We start from the raw sequence: 23,856 nt of genomic DNA, 5'->3' as shown, positions 1-23,856 counted from the left end.
ACATACTTTCATATATTTAAGAGCTTTTTTCTTTTTGTGAACTCTGTTCATTTCTTTTGCCTATTTTTCCACTGGGTTGTTGGTACTTTTCCTGTTGATTTGTAGGAGTTATTTCTAAAATTTTATGTATGCTTTTATTAAAGTTACATGTGCAAGTAATATACAAGGTCGAACTGTACTACACCATTTATTACAAGAAACAATCGTTCCTGACCCACTCTGGCATTCCAACAGTCCCAAGGCTACCATTTCTCAATTCTGGTAGCAGGATGGGTCCTTGGAAGAGCTTTTTGGTCAGAGAGGGGATGATCAGGAGTTGCACACAACTCAGACACCAGGTATTATTCTGATGTATCGACATTGACACAGGGCACATTAAATTCCCGGAACATTTTGATGAGTTTTTCTGCTGAAGAACATTTATCTTTACGTCTTGGGAAGAAAGCCTGCTGCCCACGTCTTCTGAGTGGAGTTGGTCAGGACAGCTGGCTGGTGCACACAAGGTCCCTTGTGTTCACAGCTGGTGCCTTTCAGCTCAGGCTACCTGAGCTGAAGGACTCAACACTGCCTTGCCTCACTGGAGAATTTCCTATGCTTTACATCTTTGCCTTTTTGCCTACCCACTCCCCTCCTCATTCTATCTTATAGAATTTGTTTAAATCTCTCATTAATTGGTTACAACCACCCTCTTCTCCTTTCATTTTACTGGTCTGGGTGGCTTTCCTTTTGAATATTTCTACTTTTATCTTATTAAGATTTCAGGAGGGACAAGATGGGGTCTGACTGAAGGCGGAGAAAACTGCTTGTTCCTGGATTTTCAGTTTCTCATCCGTTTGTTTCCCTCTGCTGCTCAGTTCACTCTTGCTCTCCCCTTTGAACACTTGTTATCTTGTCCTTGAGCTCTTTTTAAACACAGGCTATATCGTCTGTCATTTCTCTGAGACTGTAGAAAACTCCTGTTTGTACTTTGCGTTTTTCTTCTTTGCACAGGTTCCCTCGCAGGAGGTTTTCATCTGCCTCTTGCTTATAATCATCTTCTCCTTTTATTTTTCTGTTCAAAGACCTTAGCTGTTTTCCCCCTCCCAGCAGTCATGCTTGAATGAGACCCTCAAGAATCAGTGAGGAAGGCAGGGCAGGGGAGGGCGGCGGTGCAGCACTGTCTGCAATACCCTCTCATCCAGTGGCTCACCCCTATCTCCCACAAACACCTGTCTCCCCGAGCACGTCTCCACATCTCAGTCATCTCCACTCGTGTTCCACAGCAAATATCCTTCAGTCACAGGCTCCCTCTGCCCTGCCTGCCCTTCCTGCCTCCTCCGTCTCATCTCTCCATTAGCTGCCCCCCTGAGAGACTGAACCCCATGGAGTGTGGGGCTGCTCTCTCCTTCAACCCTCTTCCCTCTGCAGCACCACCTGCTGCAGGGCCCAGTCATTCCCTCTGGTGTCCGCATGTCCAGCCAAGGATGGATGGTCTCGTGGGACTGTTCAGGGAACAGCGCATCCAGCCCCAGACAGTGGGCCAGGGGAGCTCACAGCCTCCTCCTGTGGCCTGGTTCCCATTTCTCAGTATCTGGAGATGGGCTGGCTGGTTCAGGGCCTGGGCTTTGAGTTTTGGTCAAGTTTGAGGGACATTAAGATCTTTCCTCTCATTGCTGGGAAATTACTATTTTCTAAAGATCAGCTTCATCATCACAGGCAGGAAAGGAAGGATCAAAATAGAGAGTGAGAAGTTCTTACATCATTAATAATAGCTTTCTTACCAACTGAAACCTAAATTTGACTCATTTTAGAGTTTTCCTCTCTGTTTCCAAGATTCTTTACACTTTTTTCTGGATGGAAACTTGGCAGTGCACTGATACTGTTCTCTTTCTTTATCACACACATGGCTCCCCGCTGTCTAGTTACCTCAGGAGTTGAGGGCAGTAGGGATTTATCAGTCTCGCAGATAAAGAAGGGTCCACCTGTGGAGAGCAACACATTCACAGGCAGTGTGGAAATGTTCTTTATGGCCAAGGGCTGGTATTCAGGTTCTAGGATAGTGTTTGGTTTCTGCAAAAAAAAAAAAAAAAAAGAGGAAACAAGCCATAGTAAGCCTTTAGCAACAAAGGTCTGATATTCATTGTTAACAGCTGATTTAGCCTTCTCTCTGTTTATATCTATGGATGTATGGATTTATATTATCTCCATCTATCTACCCATCTATCTAAATATAGGTAACATGTATCTATATATTACATAGATTCATGTCTCAGTGGTCTACCATACATTAACAAGGGATTGATATAGATGAAAACACAGGTATAGAATTGTCTATGTATGTATGTATCTATCTATCTATCTGTCTCACTAGAAATGATCCTACGTTAAGCCAGAAAATACAGATTAGATTGTCTTACTTCCTTGTTACCTGGTTAAAAAAAACCCTATATAAGCCATGCCTCTGAATAGAACTACTACTACAGAAGCTTCCACAGCATCATAAAACAAAAGTTTAAGAAGTTAGTGGTATCTTAAGGAAGAATCCATGCACCACTATCATGAATAAAACATTTTTTCCTTACACAATATTTTTTTAATACTTAAAACACCCAACTTGCAAATATACTCACCTTGCTATATCAGAAATGCTCATAACTGTTTTCTATAAAATTTCCTGATAACACTGGGAGAGGTGATTTAGAAGCACCTTTCATTCTATTAGATCAAATTTCATTTTTCAACTCGAGAAAGCATCAGAAATGGATCTTGAACTGGAAGTTTCTGTTCAGACTGAAGTTTTCTCCTTCTGACTCTGGGATCCATATTATTCCTCGCACATCTTGGAAAGGGGGTCCTTTAATATCAGTAGGAGGGGACCAGAAACCTCAGTCTCTGGCCTCCAACGACAAGCTCCCTTTCACTCCCTGTCTCCTCCAACAACTCCAGCTTATTTTTCCCAGGCCTCAATGTTTTGATTTGCTTTTTCTCTTGTTGGAATTTAAGGTAAATTCCCCTGATTCCATGCTTTTCTCTGTTTCTGCTCCTTTGCCCAGAATAGCCTTTCCTCTACTGGGCTTTCTGAGGGAGCTAGCGTGACCAGTGTCCATGATGTCTTAGTCAGATCAGGCTGCTGGAATGAATATCACAGGCTGGGTGGTTTAAGTCGGCAGCCATTGATGTCTAATAGTTCTGGAGGCTAGCCAGGCCAAGATCAAGGTGCCAGCACATCCAGTGTCTGGAGGAAGCCCATTTCTCGGTTTGCAGATGGCCGTCTCCTCACTGTGTCCTCCCATGGCTGAGAGCGAGATCGTCTCCCTTGTCTCTTCTTATAAGGGCACTAATTCCACTCATGAGGGCTCCACCTCCACGATCTTATACCCTCAAAGCCCACTTACAACACTACATAAGGAATTAGGGTATCAACATATGAATTTTGGGGGGACACAATGTTCAGTCCATAAAGTTGGCTTGAGCCTTCTGCCTCAGTTGCACCCCACTAGCCCTTTGCGGATGCCCGACATTCCTTCAGTGTTCAAACCTCCCAAGAGAAGCTGCCACCGTTTCTCTCCCTCTAACATGGTGACATGGGTCCTGGGTTCACTGTGCACTCGCAGACTGCATATTACAAGTTGGGGAGGGATGGAGCAGCACCTTCAACCTTCCCCCCAGCCTGCTGTGTCACTGCAGGTAGCTTTGAAGAGAAAAAGCCATACTCGGTTGTTTTGGCAAGAGGCCATTTAGAGGACAGTGCTGAGAAAGAGTCGATGCACGGAGAACCTGCTCTATTTTAAAATGACCCCTTCTGGCTTGTTTGTCTCGCCAAATATCAGCAGACAGGATTTGCTGCTGGACTTCATGAAGCAAACTTGACTGCTAGTTTCAAATGACCTTTTCAATTCCACAGAGATGTGGTGTCACCTCTGTGGCTTATGAACAGTACAACAGTTACACAGTAGATCAAAACTGAGGAAACGGTTATGGACAAATTCTTCTCATAGGCAGGCTTGGTATCATTATAGCCTAATGGGCTAAATCAGATACATTGCCTTGAGCCAAAAACAAGGAGACAAGAATGGATAACCGGGTATTATGCAATTCAACCTGAATACCAAGACCTAACAGGTCTTCTGCCCATCCTGGGTAATGAAGTCATATTTCTTCATTGCCCCTGATATGGATTCAATGTGAGCAGGAAATGAACAATGAAAAATACAGTAGTAGGGCAGATTGCAAACTTGTGACATTTGGGAGGAAGTAGAGAAAGGCAAAAACGAACAGGGCCTTATGACTCAATTCATTTCTTAAGTTCAACAAGTTACTGTCACATTCAAAGTATTTGCTGTTTTATTCCTGTGGTAAATCTAAACAAAAGACACTTAAACAGGAATATGCATTAACTAAAAACAAGGCTTAAGAAAATAAAGAAAAGGAACACTATCCACACATGTTTATGCACTTTGGAAAAAATAATCTAATAAGCAACTATGCTGCATACACTGCAATGTCTGGCACAGAATAACTATTCAATAAATCCTCACTGAATTTTCTCTGAATGGCTACATTTAGAGAAAATATGATGCCACCAAATTTGGCGCAGCTGTCACCAGTAAATATCCTTCCTGATTACTTTAAAACAGGAAGAATTTAAAACAGCAATGAAAGCTTGATAGCTGCAGCAGGAATTCTTGTAGTATTTTCTTTGTGTCTCAGGGAGACTGTCAAGTCAGTTTTAGTTCAGCTCAGTCGCTCAGTCGTGTCCGACTCTTTGCGACCCCATGGACTGACTCTTTGCAACACCACGGACCCACTCTTTGCGACGCCATGGACTGTAGCACGCCAGGCTTCCCTGTCCATTACCATCTCCTGTTCCTTGCCCAAACTCCAGTCCGTCGAGTCCGTGATGCCATCAAACCATCTCACCCTCTGTCATCACCCTCTTCTCCTGCCTTCAATCTTTCCCAGCATCAAGGTCTTTTCCAATGAGTCAGTTCTTCACACCAGGTGGCCAAAGTATTGAAACTTCAGCATCAGTCTTTCCAATAAATATTCAGGACTGATTTCTTTTAGGATTGACTGGTTTGACCACCCTTTAGTCCAAGGGACTCTCCAGAGTCTTCTCCAACACCACAGTTCAAAAGCATCAATTCTTCAGCGCTCAGCTTTCTTTATGGTCCAGCTCTAACATTCATATATGACTACTGGAAAAACCATAGCTTTGACTAGATGGACCTTGGTCAGCAAAGTAATGTTCCTGCTTTTTAATACACTCTCTAGGTTGGTCATAGCTTTCCTTGCAAGGAGCAAGCATCTTTTAATTTCATGGCTTTAGTCACCATCTGCAGTGATTTTGGGGCCCAAGAAAATAAAGTCGCTCACTGTTTCCATTGCTTCCCCATCTATTTGCCATGAAGTGATGGGACCAGATGCCATGATCTTAAGTTTTCTGAATGTTGAGTTTTAAGCCAACTTTTTCACTCTCTTCTTTCACTTTCAACAAGAGGCTCTTTAGTTTCTCTTTGCTTTCTGTCCTAAGGATGATGTCATCTGCATATCTGAGGTTATTGATATTTTTCGGGCAATCTTGATTCCAGCTTGTGCTTCATCCAGCCTGGCATTTTGCATGATGTACTCTGCATATAAGTTAAATAAGCAGAGTGACAATACATAGCCTTGATGTACTCCTTTCCCACTTTGGAACCAGTCTGTTGTTCCATGTCAGGTTCTAACTGTTGCTTCTTGACCTGCATGTACATTTCTCAGGAGGCAGATAAAGTGGTCTGGTAGTCCCATCTCTTGAAGAATTTTCCACAATTTGTTGTAATCCACACAGTCAAAGGCTTTGGCATAGTCAATAAAGCAGAAGTAGATGTTTTTCTGGAACTCTCTTACTTTTTCTATGATCCAACAGATGCTGGCAATTTAATCTCTGTTTCTGCCTTTTCTAAATCCAGCTTGAACAACTGGCAGTTCTAGATTCACATACTGTTGAAGCCTAGCTTGGAGAAATTGGAGCATACTTTGCTAGCATGTAAGATAAGTGCAATTGTGCAGTAGTTTGAACATTCCTTGGCATTACCTTTCTTTGGGATTGGAATGAAAATCGAACTTTTCCAGTCCTGTGGCCACTGCTGAGTTTTCCAAATTTGCTGGCATTTTGAGTGCAGCACTTTCACAGCATCATCTTTTAGAATTTGAAATAGCTCAGCTGGAATTCTACCACCTCCACTAGCTTTGTTCATAGTGATGCTTCCTAAGACCCACTTGACTTTGCACTCCAGGATGTCTGGCTCTAGGTGAGTGATCATACCATCATGGTTACCTGGGTCATAAAGATCTTTTTTGTATAGTTCTGTGTATTCTTGCCACCTCTTCTTAATATCTTCTGCTTCTGTTAGGTCCGTAGCATTTCTGTCCTTTATTGTGCCCATCTTTGCATGAAATGTTCCCTTGCTTGGTATCTCTAATTTTCTTGAAGAGATCTCTAGTCTTTCCTAATCTTTTGTTTTCCTCTATTTCTTTCACTTAGGGAGGCTTTCTTATCTCTCATTGCTATTCTTTGGAACTTTGCATTCAAATGGGTGTGTGTTTCCTTTTCTCCTTTGCCTTTTGCTTCTTTTCACAGCTATTTGTAAGGCTTCCTCAGACAACCATTTTGCCTTTTTGCATTTCTTTTTCTTGGGGATACACAGCCTCCTGCACAATGTCATGAACCTCCGCCCACAGTTCTTTAGGCACTTTGTCTGTCAGAACTAATCCCTTGAATCTATTTGTCACTTCCACTATATAATCATTAGGGATTTGATTTAGGTCATATCTGAATGGTCTAGTAGTTTTCCCTACTTTCTTCAATTTAAGTCTGAATTTGGCAATAATGAGTTCATGATCTGAGCCACAGTCAGCTTCCAGTCTTGTTTTTGCTGACTGTATAGAGCTTTTCCATCTCTGGCTGCAAAGAATATAGTCAATCTGATTTTGGTATTGACTATCTGGTGATGTCCACACGTAGAATCATCTCTTGTGTTGTTGGAAGACGGTGTTTGCTTTGAACAGGGCATTCTCTTGGAAAAACTCTGTTAGCCTTTTCCCTGCTTCATTTTGTATTCCAAGGCCAAACTTGCCTGTTATTTCAGGTATCTCTTGATACCAAGTCAGTTTAGATCCTGTAACTGAAACCGCAATCCTACTTCTTCTTCATTCTCCACCAGTCTGTGAAATGTTAGAGTTTTTGCTTGTGTCTAAGTGCTGACACATGATTTGTTGACTTGAATTGAATTGTGTTAATACATCTCATCGTGCATACTAGCCAATAAGCTCTCTTATTCATCTTCTGGCAGAGCACCTTATCCATGGTGGGTGTTCCAACAGGTATTTATTTAATATGAACAATCTTACAGAGCACACTACTAGAACAAATGATTCTGAACACTCTCCTTCAAGCCTCTGTTAATAAAAGGAATCCTGGTTGGTTCCCTCACGACCTGGGTAGACACTACCACACCCAGACCTTTCGTGTGACAGCACAGATGATACCGGTGGGATCTTCCTTAAGGCTTGGTCTTCCCTGTTGACTGTGAGGTTCATCAGGGAGGGACTACTCACTGTTGTATTTCTATGACCCAACACAGGGCCTGGCACACAGTAGGTCTGGATACATATTCCACTCAGTGGCCTGTTTCAATGAATACATCTGACCATGTCAATCCCTTCCCCAAGCCCTCCAATGGTCACCCGGACCAAAACCCAAAGTTCACAACACACGTCCCAGTCGTGCCACACACATCTGGCCCCTGCCCACTTCTCCAGATGGACTTCATTGTCATTCTTGGCATAATTTTGGGGGGCTCCAAAATCACCGCAGATGGTGATTGCAGCCATGAAATTAAAAGACGCTTACTCCTTGGAAGAAAAGTTATGACCAACCTAGATAGTATATTCAAAAGCAGAGACATTACTTTGCCGACTAAGGTCCGTCTAGTCAAGGCTATGGTTTTTCCTGTGGTCATGTATGGATGTGAGAGTTGGACTGTGAAGAAGGCTGAGCGCTGAAGAATTGATGCTTTTGAACTGTGGTGTTGGAGAAGACTCTTGAGAGTCCCTTGGACTGCAAGGAGATCCAACCAGTCCATTCTAAAGGAGATCAACCCTGGGATTTCTTTGGAAGGAATGATGCTAAAGCTGAAACTCCAGTACTTTGGCCACCTCATGCAAAGAGCTGACTCATTGGAAAAGACTCTGATGGGATTAGGGGCAGGAGGAGAAGGGGACGACCGAGGATAAGATGGCTGGATGGCATCACTGACTCGATGAACACAAGTCTGAGTGAACTCCGGGAGTTGGTGATGGACAGGGAGGCCTGGCGTGCTGCGATTCATGGGGTCACAAAGAGTTGGACATGACTGAGTGACTGAACTGAACTGAACTGAAGGTGGACTTCCAGCTTTTTTATGTTGACCAAGCTCTTTCCTGACTCAGGACCTTTGCATGTGCTGTTCCTTACAATTCTCTCCCCTTCTCTCATCACCAGACTGCTGTTTTTCAAGTTCCAACTTGAGGTGTTTGCTCAAGGAAGTCATCTGTGACCTCATGCACAAATAAGGTCATGTCTCCTGACACATGCTCTCACTGCGCCTTGTGTCTTTTCTCCATAGTACTGTTTGGGACTGCCATTTAAACAATTACATTTTCATAGTTTGTTTACAGTCTGTAACCGCAACCAGTGTCTCAGCTTTGACTATGTCAGATTTTCAGCACCAACACAGCCCTTGACTCAGAGATGCTCCACACATACCTGTTTTGAATAGTAAATAATTTTCTGCTGGAAACCTGCCTAGGAGTAGGCTGAGTCCTGCTATGATATCTCCCTCTCCTGGCAACCATGCCTGCCCCCTGCCCTGAGCAGCAATCTCTTCCTTGTCCTGGGCCTCCTCCACTTACTGCTCACTCTTAATGGCACATGAAGTCTTACACAGGTATAAGCACATGAATTAAAGAATGTGAATCAAATAGTTTAAGTCAGTGATTTTCAAGCAGTATTAGGTGATCGATAAAATAGCTTGTCTCTCAGTTTCCTCCTGTATATCACAGGAAAGATATCAGACTTTCCCACATAGATTGTTGTGAGGGACACCTGGGAAATGTGTGTAATGAATGGCTCGATGCCCAGTACATACCAATCAAAAATGGGTAGCTATTCTAACTGGTTACTGTAATTATCAAAAATTCTTCTCCAACCATTTCTGTACTATGATGTTAATTTTACCTATGTAGAATAAATGATGGACTGAAATGCATTTTCAGTGCACAGAATATCCCTTCATTTTGGTCTTATACATCAGAAATGATGGAAATAGAATTTCCATGGCAATTCACCTTTCAAAGGAATGTAGGCTTAGATTAGGAATTTTTAGTTGAATGTGTACTGTCCTCTGAAGTTGGAAAAACACTTGTGGGGTGTGGGTCTAACAGGATTCCCATTGATTTAGCTTCCTACATGAAAGTGTGAACATGTGGACCCCTGGCTGGAGAGTGCCCGGCCCTCCGCTGCACAGCCTCACTGACCTTCTCCAGTCGGTAAACGAGCTGCTTGGTGGAGAGCTGGATGAATGGCGCCACAAACTCACAGATGATGTTCACAGTCATCACCAGGCTCTTCCCCTTTTGTGTCCCAATGATGGTGTGGCACACCAGCTTTTCTTTGACTACCTGTGGACAAGATATACCAGCATTTGTGGACCCTCCATAGTTCAGGACACTTAATTCTCAACCATCAGCTGCTGCTACTGCTAAGTCACCTCAGTGGTGTCCGACTCTGTGTGACCCCACAGACGGCAGCCCACCAGGCTCCGCTGTCCCTGGGATTCTCCAGGCAGGAACACTGGAGTGGGTTGCCATTTCCTTTTCCAATGCATGAAAGTGAAAAGTGAAAGTGAAGTCGCTCAGTCGTGTCTGACTTTTAGCGACCCCATGGACTGCAGCCTACCAGGCTCCTCCGTCCGTGGGATTTTCCAGGCAAGAGTACTGGAGTGGGGTGCCATTGCCTTCTCCAACCATCAGCAAACATTCTCAACTACTTGCCTGGGGACACCAGGGAAGAGCAGTTTTCTGAGCAGTGCATGTCAGGGAGGGGTCTCTCACAATTAAAGTCTCATTGGTTAGATACGGCCAGGGTGGATCCTGTGTGTACTTCTGACTGTCCCTGAGGGCACAATCAATTTATATCCAGTTCATCCAGTATGTTTATGGAAGATCTATTATGCATTGGAGCTGTTAGGGACTGGATACACAAAACAGTGATGGACGAGGCAGATAAAGATCCTTCACGGGCTATCACTGTGCTGTACACCTGAAGCTAACACAACATTGTAAATCAACTACACTTCAGTTAAAAAAAAATCTTCACAGGCTTAGAGTTCAACGGTAGTTACACAATTTCTTACCAAGCTAGCTGGAAACTGACTGGAAGAATTTTGCCTTACCTATTTGAATATTTAAAAATCATATATGGTAACTAATACGTCTTTGGACCCAAGAAGCCTAGATTTTTATAAAGTAGAAAGGAATTTATGTCATGAATAGCCTTTTTTGAAGACTGGCTAAGGTTTCAGATGTTAATGAATTCAAGACTCATCTCACTTATGTAGCAGAACTTGGAAGAACATTCAGCGAAGTTTTTAGTAAGGCTATTCCTGAATTCAGAACCCCAGTAGCTCAGATTTAATGGCTTTAAAAATAGTCAGCGCCTGATAATGACACTGTAAACCTGTTCCTGCAATGGGCCGTCAGTGTTGAGCTGAGGGGCTGCATTCTATTCATCTTTGCATCCCCAGTGCCTACTGTGGTGTCTGTCGTGTGTACATACTCAGTGAAAGGTGGCTGAATTCCTCAATAACAGAGAGAAAGAACACATTATACACGCCACCATGGGAAATAACTGTCTTTTAAAAATTGAAGATGTGTTTTACCTGAAAATATTCTGTGAAGAAACAATTTAAGTGAAACAAAGTGACCTTGTGACCCCAGAGGAGCTAAGCAGTGGACCAGATTTCCCACCTCATCTGCTAGGAGACAACTTATTACTGTTTCCTTTTCCATGAGGAGAAAGTTCAGCATCGCATCCTAATTCGGTAACATGAGCAGAAGCTCAGGTAACCACCGTTTCTCATTCACAAAGTCCGTCTTTGTGAAGAGGCTTATAAATGATTTCAGATTTTTATGTTTTTGATGGTTTCTAACCTCCATGAGGTGATAAGAATAAACAGACACATGGTTCGATCTGCCTAAATGTCTTTAGCAGAATGGTGATAATGTGAATAATAGCAGAACATCAGAGCTGAAGATAAATGCGGCTGTTTTATCCTTACATAAAAGGTGATGATTATAAATGTGAATCTTTCAGCTCAGGCTGAGAGGAAAGGAAGTGAAGACATTCCAATACCTGGATAGGAGAGGCAGACAAGAGTGACTATAAAAACATTTTTAAAAATAAATATTAAGTGAATACTACTAAGTGTTAATAAGGGGCTTAGCTTTGGCTGAACGCTGGTTGTCCTTCTACCAGAGACCTAGTGGCTTTGTTGACTCTGGGGATGAGAACCTGCTTTAAACGGCATTTTAAGATTGGGTTCACAGTAGCTGCAGAAACAAACGGAAAACTCCACAGTGCTGAACCTTGAACGGAATGGGTGCTGCCATGGTAACACAGAGCTGTATGCAGTCCTTGAGAAACCATAGCCTTCCTTCAGATAAATGTCAAGAGACTCACCTAAGAAACAGAGCAAAGATTTATTTAGGAGCATAACAGCTTCTAAACACGGCGTCCTCTTACCCTGGGAGTGGAAGAATAGCCTTCGAGTATCACATCGATCGTCTGGCCTGGGGACAGCTCCATCCTGACGGGGTGGAGCTGAAACACGGGGCCATGAGGCTCTCTGGGTGCCTGGCAGCACTGGACCTGGGGCTGGCTCTTAGCACGATCCTTCTTGGCCTGTCTCCTCTTGCTCAACTTTTCTCGGGGACAGAAATCTTCATTCATCCAGAATAACTGTTGGGCCCGACGTCCCTTGTTGGTCAACTTGAAGTGGTAGTAATAGGTGTCCAGGCTGGAAAAGAGAAGGGAGGGATTCACAGGACTTCCCTGTGGGTTGCTCTGTTCAGCTCTACACCCTTGGGATTTATCCCTCTAGAAGTACTTAAAAAGTGAGCAAAAAAATAGACATCAGTATTTTTTTTTTTTGGTAACGTAGAAAGGCTAAGTTCAGTCGCTTAGTCGTGTCCGACTCTTTGCGACCCCATGAATCGCAGCACGCCAGGCCTCCCTGTCCATCACCAACTCCCGGAGTTCACTCAGACTCATGTCCATCAAGTCCGTGATGCCATCCAGCCATCTCATCCTCTGTCGTCCCCTTCTCCTCCTGCCCTCAATCCCTCCCAGCATCAGAGTCTTTTCCAATGAGTCAACTCTTTGCATCAGGTGGCCAAGTTTCAGCTTTAGCATCATTCCTTCCAAAGAAAGGCTAACCAGTGATGCTATTAGGAGCTGCCACAGTAGCAGGACGATGCAGCACCTACTCACAGGGTCATTAGCAGTCCCTGAGTTGACATCACCAGGGAAGGGGTTGTGGAAAGTGGCTCTGTCCTCAGTCTTTCTCATCAGGAGAAGCCACCACACAGATCATGTGGAACCACTTTCATTTGCAAGAAACCGTTCTGAGGAGTGAAAGTAAAATACCTCCTGGAGGAGAAGCTTATTTCAAATTGTGTTGAGAAAACTTCTAGTGACCAGTAAAATGCCTTGTGATGGACTCAATTTGAAGGGAAGTTAAAAGAGAGAAAAAACATGCTCTAAGCCTTACAGTCAAGGAGATTGTAATAGATTAGAACACCAGCCAGCCTGGTCATTTTTCTTAGACTCACGTGCTTTACAGATGCTACTATTCCATTCACTTATTCATTCATCTGTTCCACAAATAAAGTACCTCTTTATTGTCTTGTTTTTTTGTGAGCTACAGGGATTTATAAGATCTTGGAGGTGGTTTATATGTGTTTTTGAGTGTTTTTTTTTTAACTGATTATAAGCTTATTTTAAAATATTCTTTTTGGGGAAAAACTCATCTCAGGACTTTTTAAATTTATTTTTAATTTTGAGGGACTTTCAGTTTTCATCTCATCTGTCCCTTCTTTGGAAAGATGTCATATCTAATAAGCAAGCTGAACCTTGATAAAAAAATGAGTGCCAGTTGTCAGGTACAACCATTTTTACCTAAATATATGTCCAACAGGGCTTCCTCATTGGAGTCTTTACTTTGTAGTTAGACTTCATGGCTAAAAGTACACTTTTGGGGAAATAACAAGTAATAAATACCATAAACTAGGTAGGGTCTCTGTCACTTATTCACAGTATATCTTTTAACCATCACAGCAACCCCGTAATAATAAGCATATTTACTCCCATTTTATTGACCAAGAAACAGAAGCTCTGAAAACTGAAAGTTGTTGTTCAAAAATATGCCATCAGAAAAGGTGGCATCTGGATATTTCTTTAGATCTCATGCCCCAAAAGTTGGCAAATGTTTTGGGCCTTGTGGTCCATTACAACTACTCTACTCTCCACTGCAGTGTCAAAGAAGCCGTAGAAGATACATGTACATGAATAGCCATGGCTGTGTTCCAATAACACTATTTTTTTAAATTTATTTTTAATCTGAGGATAATTGCTTTACAATGTTATGCTGGTTTCTGCTATATAACAACACGCATCAGCCATAGTATACATATGTCCCCTCCCTCCGGAGCCTCCCTCTCAGCCCCCACCCCACCCCATCCCACTAGGTGGTCACAGAGCACTGGGGTGAGCTTCCTGCATTGTACAGCATCTTCCCACCAGCCAGCTGTCTCACATATGGTATTGAATGTGTTTCAATACTACTCTTCCACTTTGTCCCACCCTCTCCTTCTCCCACCATGTCCACAAGTCTGTTCTCTATATCTGCTTCTCTATTTCTGCCCTGAAAATATGTCCAATGACACTTTATTTATAGAAACAGGCAATGGGCTGTAGTTTTCCCACCTTTGCTTTTGATGACTCTTCTGAAGATTGCTGGCATCAAGATTTTATGCCAAAAAGAAGGACCGTAGAGTTTAGGCAGAGCAGAAATTGGCACTTAAAAGCTACAGGTTGCTTCTGTTTTCATAGAAAACTATCAGCTAACCCTCCAATTCTAGGCAAGTGTCAGAATATCTTTTGGGGCTCAGTTCATTTCAGTCACTCAGTCATGTCCAACTTCTTGCGACCCCATGGACTACAGCATGCCAGGCTTCCCTGTCCTTCACCAACTCCCGGAGCTTGCTCAAACTCATGTCCATCGAGTTGGTGACACCATTCAACCATCTCATTCTCTGTCATCCCCTTCTTCCACCTTCAATCTTTCCCAGCATCAGGGTCTTTTCCAATGAGTCAGTTCTTCACATCAGGTGGCCAAAGTACTGGGTTTCAGCTTCAGCATCAGTTCTTCCAATGAATATTCAGGACTGATTTCCTTTAGGATGGAATGGTTGGATCTCCTTGCAGTCCAAGGGACTCTCAGGAGTCTTCTCCAACACCACAGTTCAAAAGCATCAATTCTTCAGCGTTCAGCTTTCTTTATAGTCCAATTCTCACATCTATACATAACTACTGTAAAAACCATAGCTTTGACTAGACAGATCTTTGTCAGCCAAGTAATGTCTCTGCTTTTTAATATGCTGTCTAGGTTGGTCATAGTTTTTCTTCTAAGAAGCAAGTGTTTTTCTACTTCATGGCTGCAATTACCATCTGCAGTGATTTTGGAGCCCAAGAAACTAAAGTTGTCACTGTTTCCACTGTTTCCCCATCTATTTGCCATGAAGTGATGGGACCAGATGCCATGATCTTAGGTTTTTGAATGTTGAGTTTTAAGCCAGCATTTTCACTCTCCTCTTTCACTTTCATCAAGAGGCTCTTTAGTTCCTCTTTGTTTTCTGCCATAAGGGTGGTGTCATCTGTGGATCTGAGGTTATTGATATTTCTCACAGTAATATTGATTCCAGCTTGTGCTTCATCCAGTCTGGCATTTCTCATGATGTACTCTGCATATAAGTTAAATAAGTAGGGTGACAATATACAGCTTTGATGTACTCCTTTCCCAATTTGGAACCAGTCTGTTGTTCCATGTCTGGTTCTAACTGTTGTTTCTTGACCTGCATACAGATTTCTCAGGTATTTGACACTATTTGTTGATTAAGGGGAACATGTAATTAAGTCTGGTTTGCAGTATAATGTTTTCTATAATTATATCTGAATGCACTTAACAAAGAAATCTGCAAACAGAGGCATGGTACGCAATGACAAAATGCCCTGGCTTATGGTTAATGGACAGGAGGAGATGGCTCCTAATATTATTTTGTCAGGTACACCTTCTCTTAACGCAGTGTGTCCATCTTGGTTTCAGGGCATCAGACCAAAAGGCAAGAGCATCCCTTTGACATCTGTTCACAGTATTGAAACAGACAGGCACCAATTTAGCTGGCTCCTGAGAGTCGACTAGTGACAACGTGTGACTCTTGTGAGGAACCATGAACAAATTCCCACACATACCCTCCATGGTTAATATTCAAACCCCACACATTTTAAGAGTTACATTTACATCATTCTGCTCAGAGGTATCTATACTGTACCACCTGTTATTTAAATATCTAGGCTCTCTAGCTTTTCCTGAGTGATCAGGTGAAGCCAACCACAATTATTTCAATTGCTGGTGCTATGATAAGGAGGCAAGCAGAGGACATGATACGGGAAAAAATCACTGGCTTTGCAATACCTGAAAAGATACATTTGCAGTGTATTTTTACCTTCCTAGTTATATTCTATTTATGTTATCACTAGGTTGCATCTTTATTTTCTACTTTCATGGAGAGAAGTTAGCAATGTATTGAAATCAAGGAAGAGAAATCATGGTTGAGATTCTAAATCTGTCACAGAGAATCTACTCTAAGTTTTAGAGAAGAACACCCTTCCTACGAACCATCTCTTCTCTAGCGCAGAGGGACACAGCTTGCAGTAACCAAACTAAGACTAGAAAATGTCTCCTTGTGGCTGATGAACCACCTGGAGGAAGGAAAGTGAAGATGAGGAGGCTAGTTCTGTTTACTTAAAAATAAGTTTCCGAAGTAGAAGTAGTGCTCAGCTTATGCAATATATATGATATGTATAAAAATTGGTCCATGATATTTCTTTACCTAAAGTGTGCTCCCAAATTGAGTTCTGGTGCAAAGGGCTTATCTGAAACAATGGTGGAGCCAACTCCTGAAGCCTGGACAGGAATTCGGTAGGTGTTGCTATTCTCAATGTCCAAAACGACCGTGTCTTTGAATGTCAGTATGTCGTTCAGGTTGGCAGTCAGTGTCAGTTTGACATCACTTTCCGGGGGAACCATGCCTTCCTTGGGCTCAATGGTCCAAAGGGACTTTTTGTGTGCCTGTAAAACAAGACTACAAGTTAACTGTGAAGATATTCTTGGCTTTTCATTCTGCACATGTCAAAGCCCTCCATACTTCAGATGCCTGGCGCTGCAGAATTCAACATCAGAGACAGACATTATTTTTTTGAATCAAAGCAGCTGGGTGTTTGTTGGCTTTTCTTTTTTTCAAAAAGCAATATGATTCTGAAGAGCAAACCTACAATTCTACGTTTGAATGCTCTGTGAAGATTCTTTACATCTTTTTCATAAGATGACAGCTCAGCTCTCTAACAAACTTATACTAATTATCTGCTCTAATCTTCAAATTCTGAGACACCAACAGAAGGTACAAAATCCTTCCTGGAATTTGGAATTTTTAAAAGAAATGTTTTTCAAGTGCAAAGTTTCCATGATGTTCTAGTAGGGGTGAACAGCTTTCATTTATAAAAACAATGTAAAAATCATCTTGGTTTCTATTATTTCAAAATAATCAATAGAATTTCAAACTTATTTTAAAACATGTTACAGGACTAAAGAATAGAGCTGGAAGTGACTCCCACCAATGTGTTCCCTTTCACTGCTTAGATCCTCATAGCTCAGTCTCTCTCCTCCCCAAGGTCTTTGACTGAACAACACTTTGCAATGAAGCTTACGCTTACCGTCACATTTTAAGTTGAGAACCTTCCCCCTCCAGTACTCCTTATACTTTTACCCTGCTCCGTTTTTTAACATCTTCTAACATAGGGCATGACTGACTTATCATTATCCTGCTCTCCTTGCACTACAATATACACCCTCTGTAGAAGGGGTTTTTGTCTCTTTTGTTATAGTTGTTCTTGTATCTATAATTATGTGTGGTACATAGTAGATGCTTAATAAATATTTGTTAGATGAATTCATATATCTGCCTTTTAATCAAATCCTGTGATGTCAGAGAACTCATTCATCAACTAAGGTAACGTATGCCTGTTTTTTAACAATCCATAATATCTGGCATGTCTTCCTTACACTAAGCAGAGACCTGTTTGTTTTTGACCTTCCATATACTGGTATTTGGTCCACTCCCTTGGAGCTAAATAGGACAAATTGAATCTCCCTCTTTTGTTTAACAGCCCTTCAAATTACATCTCCAACTTAAGAAGAAAACCTCTTATGGCTCCAAAGTAAGTTGAAAATTTGGCTAATGTGTCAAATAATAATAATTTAAAAAATGACTCAAGCTATAAGTATCTTATTTAAAAATATAAACTCTGTGTCTTTAGTGTTAATCTACCTTCCTAAGCTGCTTTTAAGACTTTTCTCCTTGTATTTGATTAATTATGGCGCAGTTTCACCACAGTGTGTCCAGTTATGAGTTTATTTGTATATCCTGCTTAGAATTTGCTACCCTTCCAGAATCTGTGGTTTGGTATCTTTATTTCTGAAAAATTCTCAGCAATTATGTGTTTAACTACAGTTTCTGCCTCATTCTTTCTTCTTTCTTTATATTATTCCATTGTATGTGGGTATGACTTTCCTAGTGTGTCCTCACAGGCTTCATCTGCATTTTCCATCCTTTCTCTCCCTATGCTTCATTTTGGATGATTTCCTCTGAGCTGTCTTCCAGTTCAATAATTCCTTCTTCAGCTGCATATAATTCACTGCTAAACACATCTAGCATATTTTAATTTCAGTGTTTTTTGAATTCAGTTTTATTATTTACTTCTCTTTTTATACATTTTTCAGCCTTTTGAGATCTTTTAAAATTCTGATTATGACATTCAACTTATTAGCTACTTTTCCTCATCCTTCCCAGTCATCTGCAAATTTGATAAGCAAATTGTTTTATATGTACTTAAAAGCAAATACTTTTTAAGTACATACAGCAAATACATGCTCAGTGGTTCTGAGGTCCAGATATTGTTCAGTTCAGTCGCTCAGTCGTGTCCGACGCTTTGCGACACGAAAGTGTCCAAAAGCACAGTTTCTGCCCCCAGGAAGCTGATGATAATGACATTCAGAGAGACGACCATGCAAAACAAAAATGCAAGTCAGAAGAAGGCTACGGTGCAAGTGTCTCAGGGAAATATAAAGAACAAGCTGCATTTTTGGAGCAGAAGATATTGAAATTCTTTGTATGATGAATTTCCAGACACATTTTCTTTTCTGTTTACATATGAAATTGAGCTTAATTATCAGAGACTGTGATCCTTAACTATATTATGCCATTGCTTAATAAAATTCAATTTGTTCTACTCTCATTTTACATGTAAACAGTATCTCAAAATTAATACAAAGCACCATATCCCTATTTTGATTGTTATATTATTTAAATTAATTCTAACAGTACTGTTTTGTTTTGAGAAAAAAGTTACTCAGAAATGTTTATATGCATAAATATTCACAGAAAATATTTAACAATGACTAACAATGCATTGGGAAAAGGCTGAAAACAGAAAAGATGTAGAGATCATTTCAAAACTTCCAGGATAATAATGGAGTGGCAAAATCAAGCTTTCCACTCCACTGAAGAAGAGTCTGATTATCCCCTCATGAATCTTCCTTGGCTCCCTGTACTCTTCTGAGTAAGGAAGCTCAGAATAAGCTCTCTTTAACAAAAGCAGACAGAAGAAAACAACAATTTAAAAACAAATGTAAACTATACTCTACGGGCGGATTTGAGAGAGCATTCCAGTCCAAAGTTATCCTTCCTCTATTTAATGTCTATGGTGTATTTCTCTTCGCAAAAGGAAAAAGAGAAATGTAAAAACACATGTAGCTCCATGAGGGCTGAGGCTCAATGTGAAGTTACAGATTAGAAATCTCCTGGGTTTGGAATAGAGTTGTACTGATTGATGTTCATTGTAGATAAGAAGAATGTATTTTGCAATTTGCAGGCAAGAGTTAGACATTTCAGTAGGCAGAATCTTGTAGGATGACAGTGCCTTGGAACGTCACCATAATGCACATCTAGCCCCAGTGTAAACTCAGAGACTGGATTTGGTCAGTGGGCCCTGAATGGTCACCCTCTTGGGAACAGGGTCACAGGTACTTAAATAAGGAGAATCTAATATTTAAACCCAAATGCCAACTTCCCAATTAACAGCTGAGGAAAATCCTATTTCACAGATCAGAACGCTAATTAAATTTTCTCTTGGCTTGCAAGTCTGCATGGGAACTAATAAATTGCATTTAAAAATTCAAATAAACTAAATGAAGCAAAGAAGAACAGTTCTCAAGATTATAAATTGTTTATAAAGATGACGTAGAAGAATGATGAGAAAATTTTAATTTTAGTATTAATGGAGATTATAGATTTAACTCTAAGTCATGAGTCCTATTATTATTTGTAACCTTTTAATATGGGACATCTCTAAAGACACAGATAGAAAAGAAAACAAACATTAAATACCACACTAGATAAACTACTAAGATAAGATATTTGTACGCTAATTATCTCTATTCAGAACACTTGCCAAAAGAAATGCTGATGTTTGTATGACAAACTATTTCTCCAAAATTTTTAAACTTTTCTCCTCATAGTAAATTAGCCCCAGTGAAATACTTTTAATATTAAGAAAATAGTAAGCAAAGTCTGTCTTTCCATAAAATTGACTTGTACTTTTACATAATTTTATCCTAAAATATTAGTAACAAAAATAATAATTCTCATAAATTTAATTTTGGAGATTATAGATCAATTATTACTGGTAAGATAAACTACATGATTGAATATCACTATATTTTGCTCATGTTTAGGCTCAAAGAAATAACTTCTTTGCAACTTCTTAATGTATCCAGTTTTCAAAAAACAGTGTCTGATAGCCCAGTCACAGCAATGTAGGCTTATTCTAGCATGAACTTCAAAACTCTTACATGTATAACTGATTTACTATGCTGTACAGCAGAAGCTACACAAGATTATCAATCAATTACACTCCAATAAAATTTTTTTTAAAAGAGATAACCAAAAAGGACCTACTGCATAGCGCAGGGAACTATACTGCATGTTATGCGATAATCTATAAAGGAAAAGAATCTAAAATAGAATACACACACACAAACATACACACTTCAATAAAAAATTTAAGAAAACAAAACAAAACAAAAAACTCATAGCTTCAATCCATTTCCCAGTTCCAAAACCACAGTCATATTTGTAGGTATTTGTTACAGCAGCACTCCATTCTCAGCATCAGTATCTGTCTTAGTCAGCCGGGGCTGCTATAACAAAGTACATAGACTGACTGGGTGGCTTATAAACCACCGAAATTTATTTCTCACAATTCCAAAGACTAAATTCAAGATCAGGGTGCCAGTGTGGTTGAGTTCTCCGGAGAGCCCTCTTCCAGACTGAAGACTGTTGGCTTTTTCCTTGTGTCCTCACACAGTGGAGAGACAGCAGAGGAAGCAGCTCTCTTTTGACCCTTATTAGGGGATTAATCCGGAGAAGGCAATGGCACCCCACTCTAGGATACTCTTGCCTAGAATATCCCATGGATGGAGGAGCCGGGTAGGCTACAGTCCATGGGGTCGCTAAGAGTCGGACACGACTGAGTGACTTCCCTTTCACTTTTCACTTTCATGCATTGGAGAAGGAAATGGCAACCCACTCCAGTGTTCTTGCCTGGAGAATCCCCATGGACAGAGGAGCCTAGTGGGCTACAGTCCATGGGGTTGCAGAGTCAGACATGACTGAGCAATTAAGCACAGCACAGCACAAGAATCGTGAAAGATTTACTTCATCTCCTCCACTCTGAGGATACAGTGACAAGTTATGAGTCCCTGGGGTAGAAGAGGGCCCTTGGCAGAACTCAACCACACTACAGAAATAAATTTTGGTAGTTTATAAGCCATCCAGACTACTGGTACTTTGTTATAGTAGCCTGAACTAAGACACAGTCCCAAAGTGCAAATACTAATACCTTCTAACATATTGGGCTTCCCTGGTGGCTCAGATGGTAAAGAATCTGCCTGCAATGTGGGAGACCTGGGTTCAATCCCTGGGTTGGGAATATCCCCTGGAGAAGGGAAACCTACTCCAGTACTCTGGCCAGGAGAATTCCATGGACTGTATTGTCCATGGGGTCGCACAGAGTTGGACATGACTGAGCAACTTTCACTTCTAACATATTGACCATAGAAAATAACACAAAAGTGAGTTCTAAAGAGCTATAAATGCAGATAGATGCTTTTAAATGAGTCATTATAGCTTCATTTCATTGGAGTTTTTATTATTGTACATAGGAGTCTTTGACATATCATTTTCAGTCTGAGGTACACAATCAACCAGCTCTTCTCCTTACTTAAAACTACTTGTTTTATTTTCAGTCTTTTGATTCTGGGCTTTTATTTTATTTTGTCAAAGATTTCTTTATCTCTTTAATGAGAAAATTAGTAAAATAATACAGCTGGTTCCAAAGAGAATACAGGGACTTGTTTATATAGCCAGTGAAAGGAAAAATTGCTGAAATACAATTGCTAATAAGTTAGACATTTAATTGCTTGATCTCCTATAGAACAATAAAAAGACAACATTTGATGTAATCTTTCACATTTCTAGAGGTCTTTCAGAATTTTAATATCCAGATTGACTTTGAAAGACACACAGTAGTCTGTTTAGGTGATTATTTTAGACAAAGTAATGTCAACTGCTATAAGGGAAAGACCCTTGATACTCAATGGCTTTAAAAAAAAAAAGCCATTTATTTTATTATTATTCCTGTTCACATGCATTCCAGTTGCTGGCAGGAGTGAGGATGGGTTTCTGTTCCATTCAGGCATTCACGAGCCCCAGCTAAATAGACAACGTCATGTTTAATTCATGGCTTCTTTGGCAGTCTGGACACTGACTGACATCTGCCCAGCCAATAAGAAACAAAGAGAATGGAGGGTCATAGGCCAAGATTTTATGTACCAAGCCTCGAAGTGGCACAGATCACTTCTGCTCACTTCCACTGGCCAGAGCTCCGTCATGCAGCCACACTTAACTCCAGAGGAGGCTGGGAAACGTCACCTGCTCTGGTTCAAGAGGAAAGGAGGACAGGCATAGTGAACTATAAGCCACTGTCTGCTACAACAACCTTGCGGGTTCAGCCTACTGTCCTATTCTTAGGTCTTCCCCAACTGCCTTAGATCGTAGATTTTGGAAGGTGAAGAGTTCACTCCACCAGAACACAGAAGTAGAAGCATCACATTTCAACTTCTCTGGGAATTTCATGCCTGGAGTTCATATCTATCTGCTGTTAGGACAAATGTAGGAGCAGCTAGGAGATAAAATAAAAAATGTTCTAGGCAGGCTCATCTCACTCTGATGGCCCTTCTCCCCAAATATGTGGCCTTTGAGCACTCTATTTAGTTTGAGGCTTAGCTTACAATTAAAACATAAATCAATGCCATTTTTGTTCTTCTTTTATCAAAAAAAAACAAATGCCTTTCAGAAGAGGGCATTGTGAATGTCAGCTTTCATGTTCTAACCATTTATTTTCCTCCCTATCTAGTAACCCAGGTCAACCCTCTGTCCACAGTAAAGAGAGGGTGTCACCAGCACAAGCGCTGTTTCAAGTCAGGGGACATTAGTTTTAGATGGATGGGTACCATTTCTATTCTGATTCCTGCTGACACAGGTTGGCTGCTCTGGAAAGAAGACCTGACGTTGCTCTCCAGGGCTGAAGTGGTGAGTTTTCTTTTTGATGAAGCTTATTAATCAATGTTTGGCATAAAACCAGGCAGCAAAGTACATCCTGGAATCCAAGAACAAGTCACAATAAAATGCCTGCTGCTAAGGTATTGGACTGTCCTTATCAAAAGTCAGCCTCTAAGCCATGCTCATCTTGTGTCTCTTTGGTATTTGGCTCTTAGGGGTGTCCTTTGTTTTTAGGGAGGACTTGGTCTATGCGACATTTTCTGTTATTAGATGGCAAATCTGACTAAAGAGGGAACCGATGAATGATAATCTTGGCTATGGAGGACACTCTGTAACCCTTTTAAAGGTTCCAATGGTTACAAAGGAGGGTTCTAAAGGAAGAGAGACAGTTGTGGTTTGAGTCCCAGGTCTGCCACTTGCCAGCTCTCACACATTGGGCACGTCTCTTCACTGTGTCCAGCCTCAGTTATCCCACCTGTAGCTCATGATACTGATGACAACTTCTGCAAAGAGTTGATGATTAAATGAGGTGATGCACAGACAACTCAGAACATTGTCTCACACATAGTAACCCCCTGTAAGTAACAGCTACTGTCATCATTTTACCAAGAGCTGAAATGCTCCACATGACATATAATTATGGGCTCAGTAGTATTTCCCATGACATGTATTACCAAACTCATAAAACAAGGATAGATGCTAAGAAGCATTTAACACACAATACTCTTGTCAGAAGAGAAGCATCTCATAAGGGTTCACAGGAGGTGGACATCTAAGACG

The 23,856-nt window shown here is 41.1% G+C and overlaps 1 protein-coding gene across 1 annotated transcript in view; it reads right to left on the bottom strand.

Annotated features, from left to right (window-relative positions):
- Positions 1–23,856, bottom strand: part of HYDIN (HYDIN axonemal central pair apparatus protein) — a 347,988-nt gene that overhangs the window by 145,603 nt on the left and 178,529 nt on the right. The window contains exons 19-22 of the mRNA XM_060398473.1: positions 16,231–16,469; positions 11,804–12,077; positions 9,538–9,681; positions 1,906–2,049 (exon numbers count right to left, since the gene is read on the bottom strand). Of these exons, the coding sequence (XP_060254456.1) occupies positions 1,906–2,049; positions 9,538–9,681; positions 11,804–12,077; positions 16,231–16,469 (801 nt within the window). The remainder of the gene's footprint in view (positions 1–1,905; positions 2,050–9,537; positions 9,682–11,803; positions 12,078–16,230; positions 16,470–23,856) is intronic.

This window comes from Ovis aries, chromosome 14, assembly GCF_016772045.2.
Source record: "Ovis aries strain OAR_USU_Benz2616 breed Rambouillet chromosome 14, ARS-UI_Ramb_v3.0, whole genome shotgun sequence".
In the NCBI taxonomy this organism is placed as follows: Eukaryota; Metazoa; Chordata; class Mammalia; order Artiodactyla; family Bovidae; genus Ovis; species Ovis aries.
This window is presented reverse-complemented; position numbering and strand designations above follow the sequence as displayed.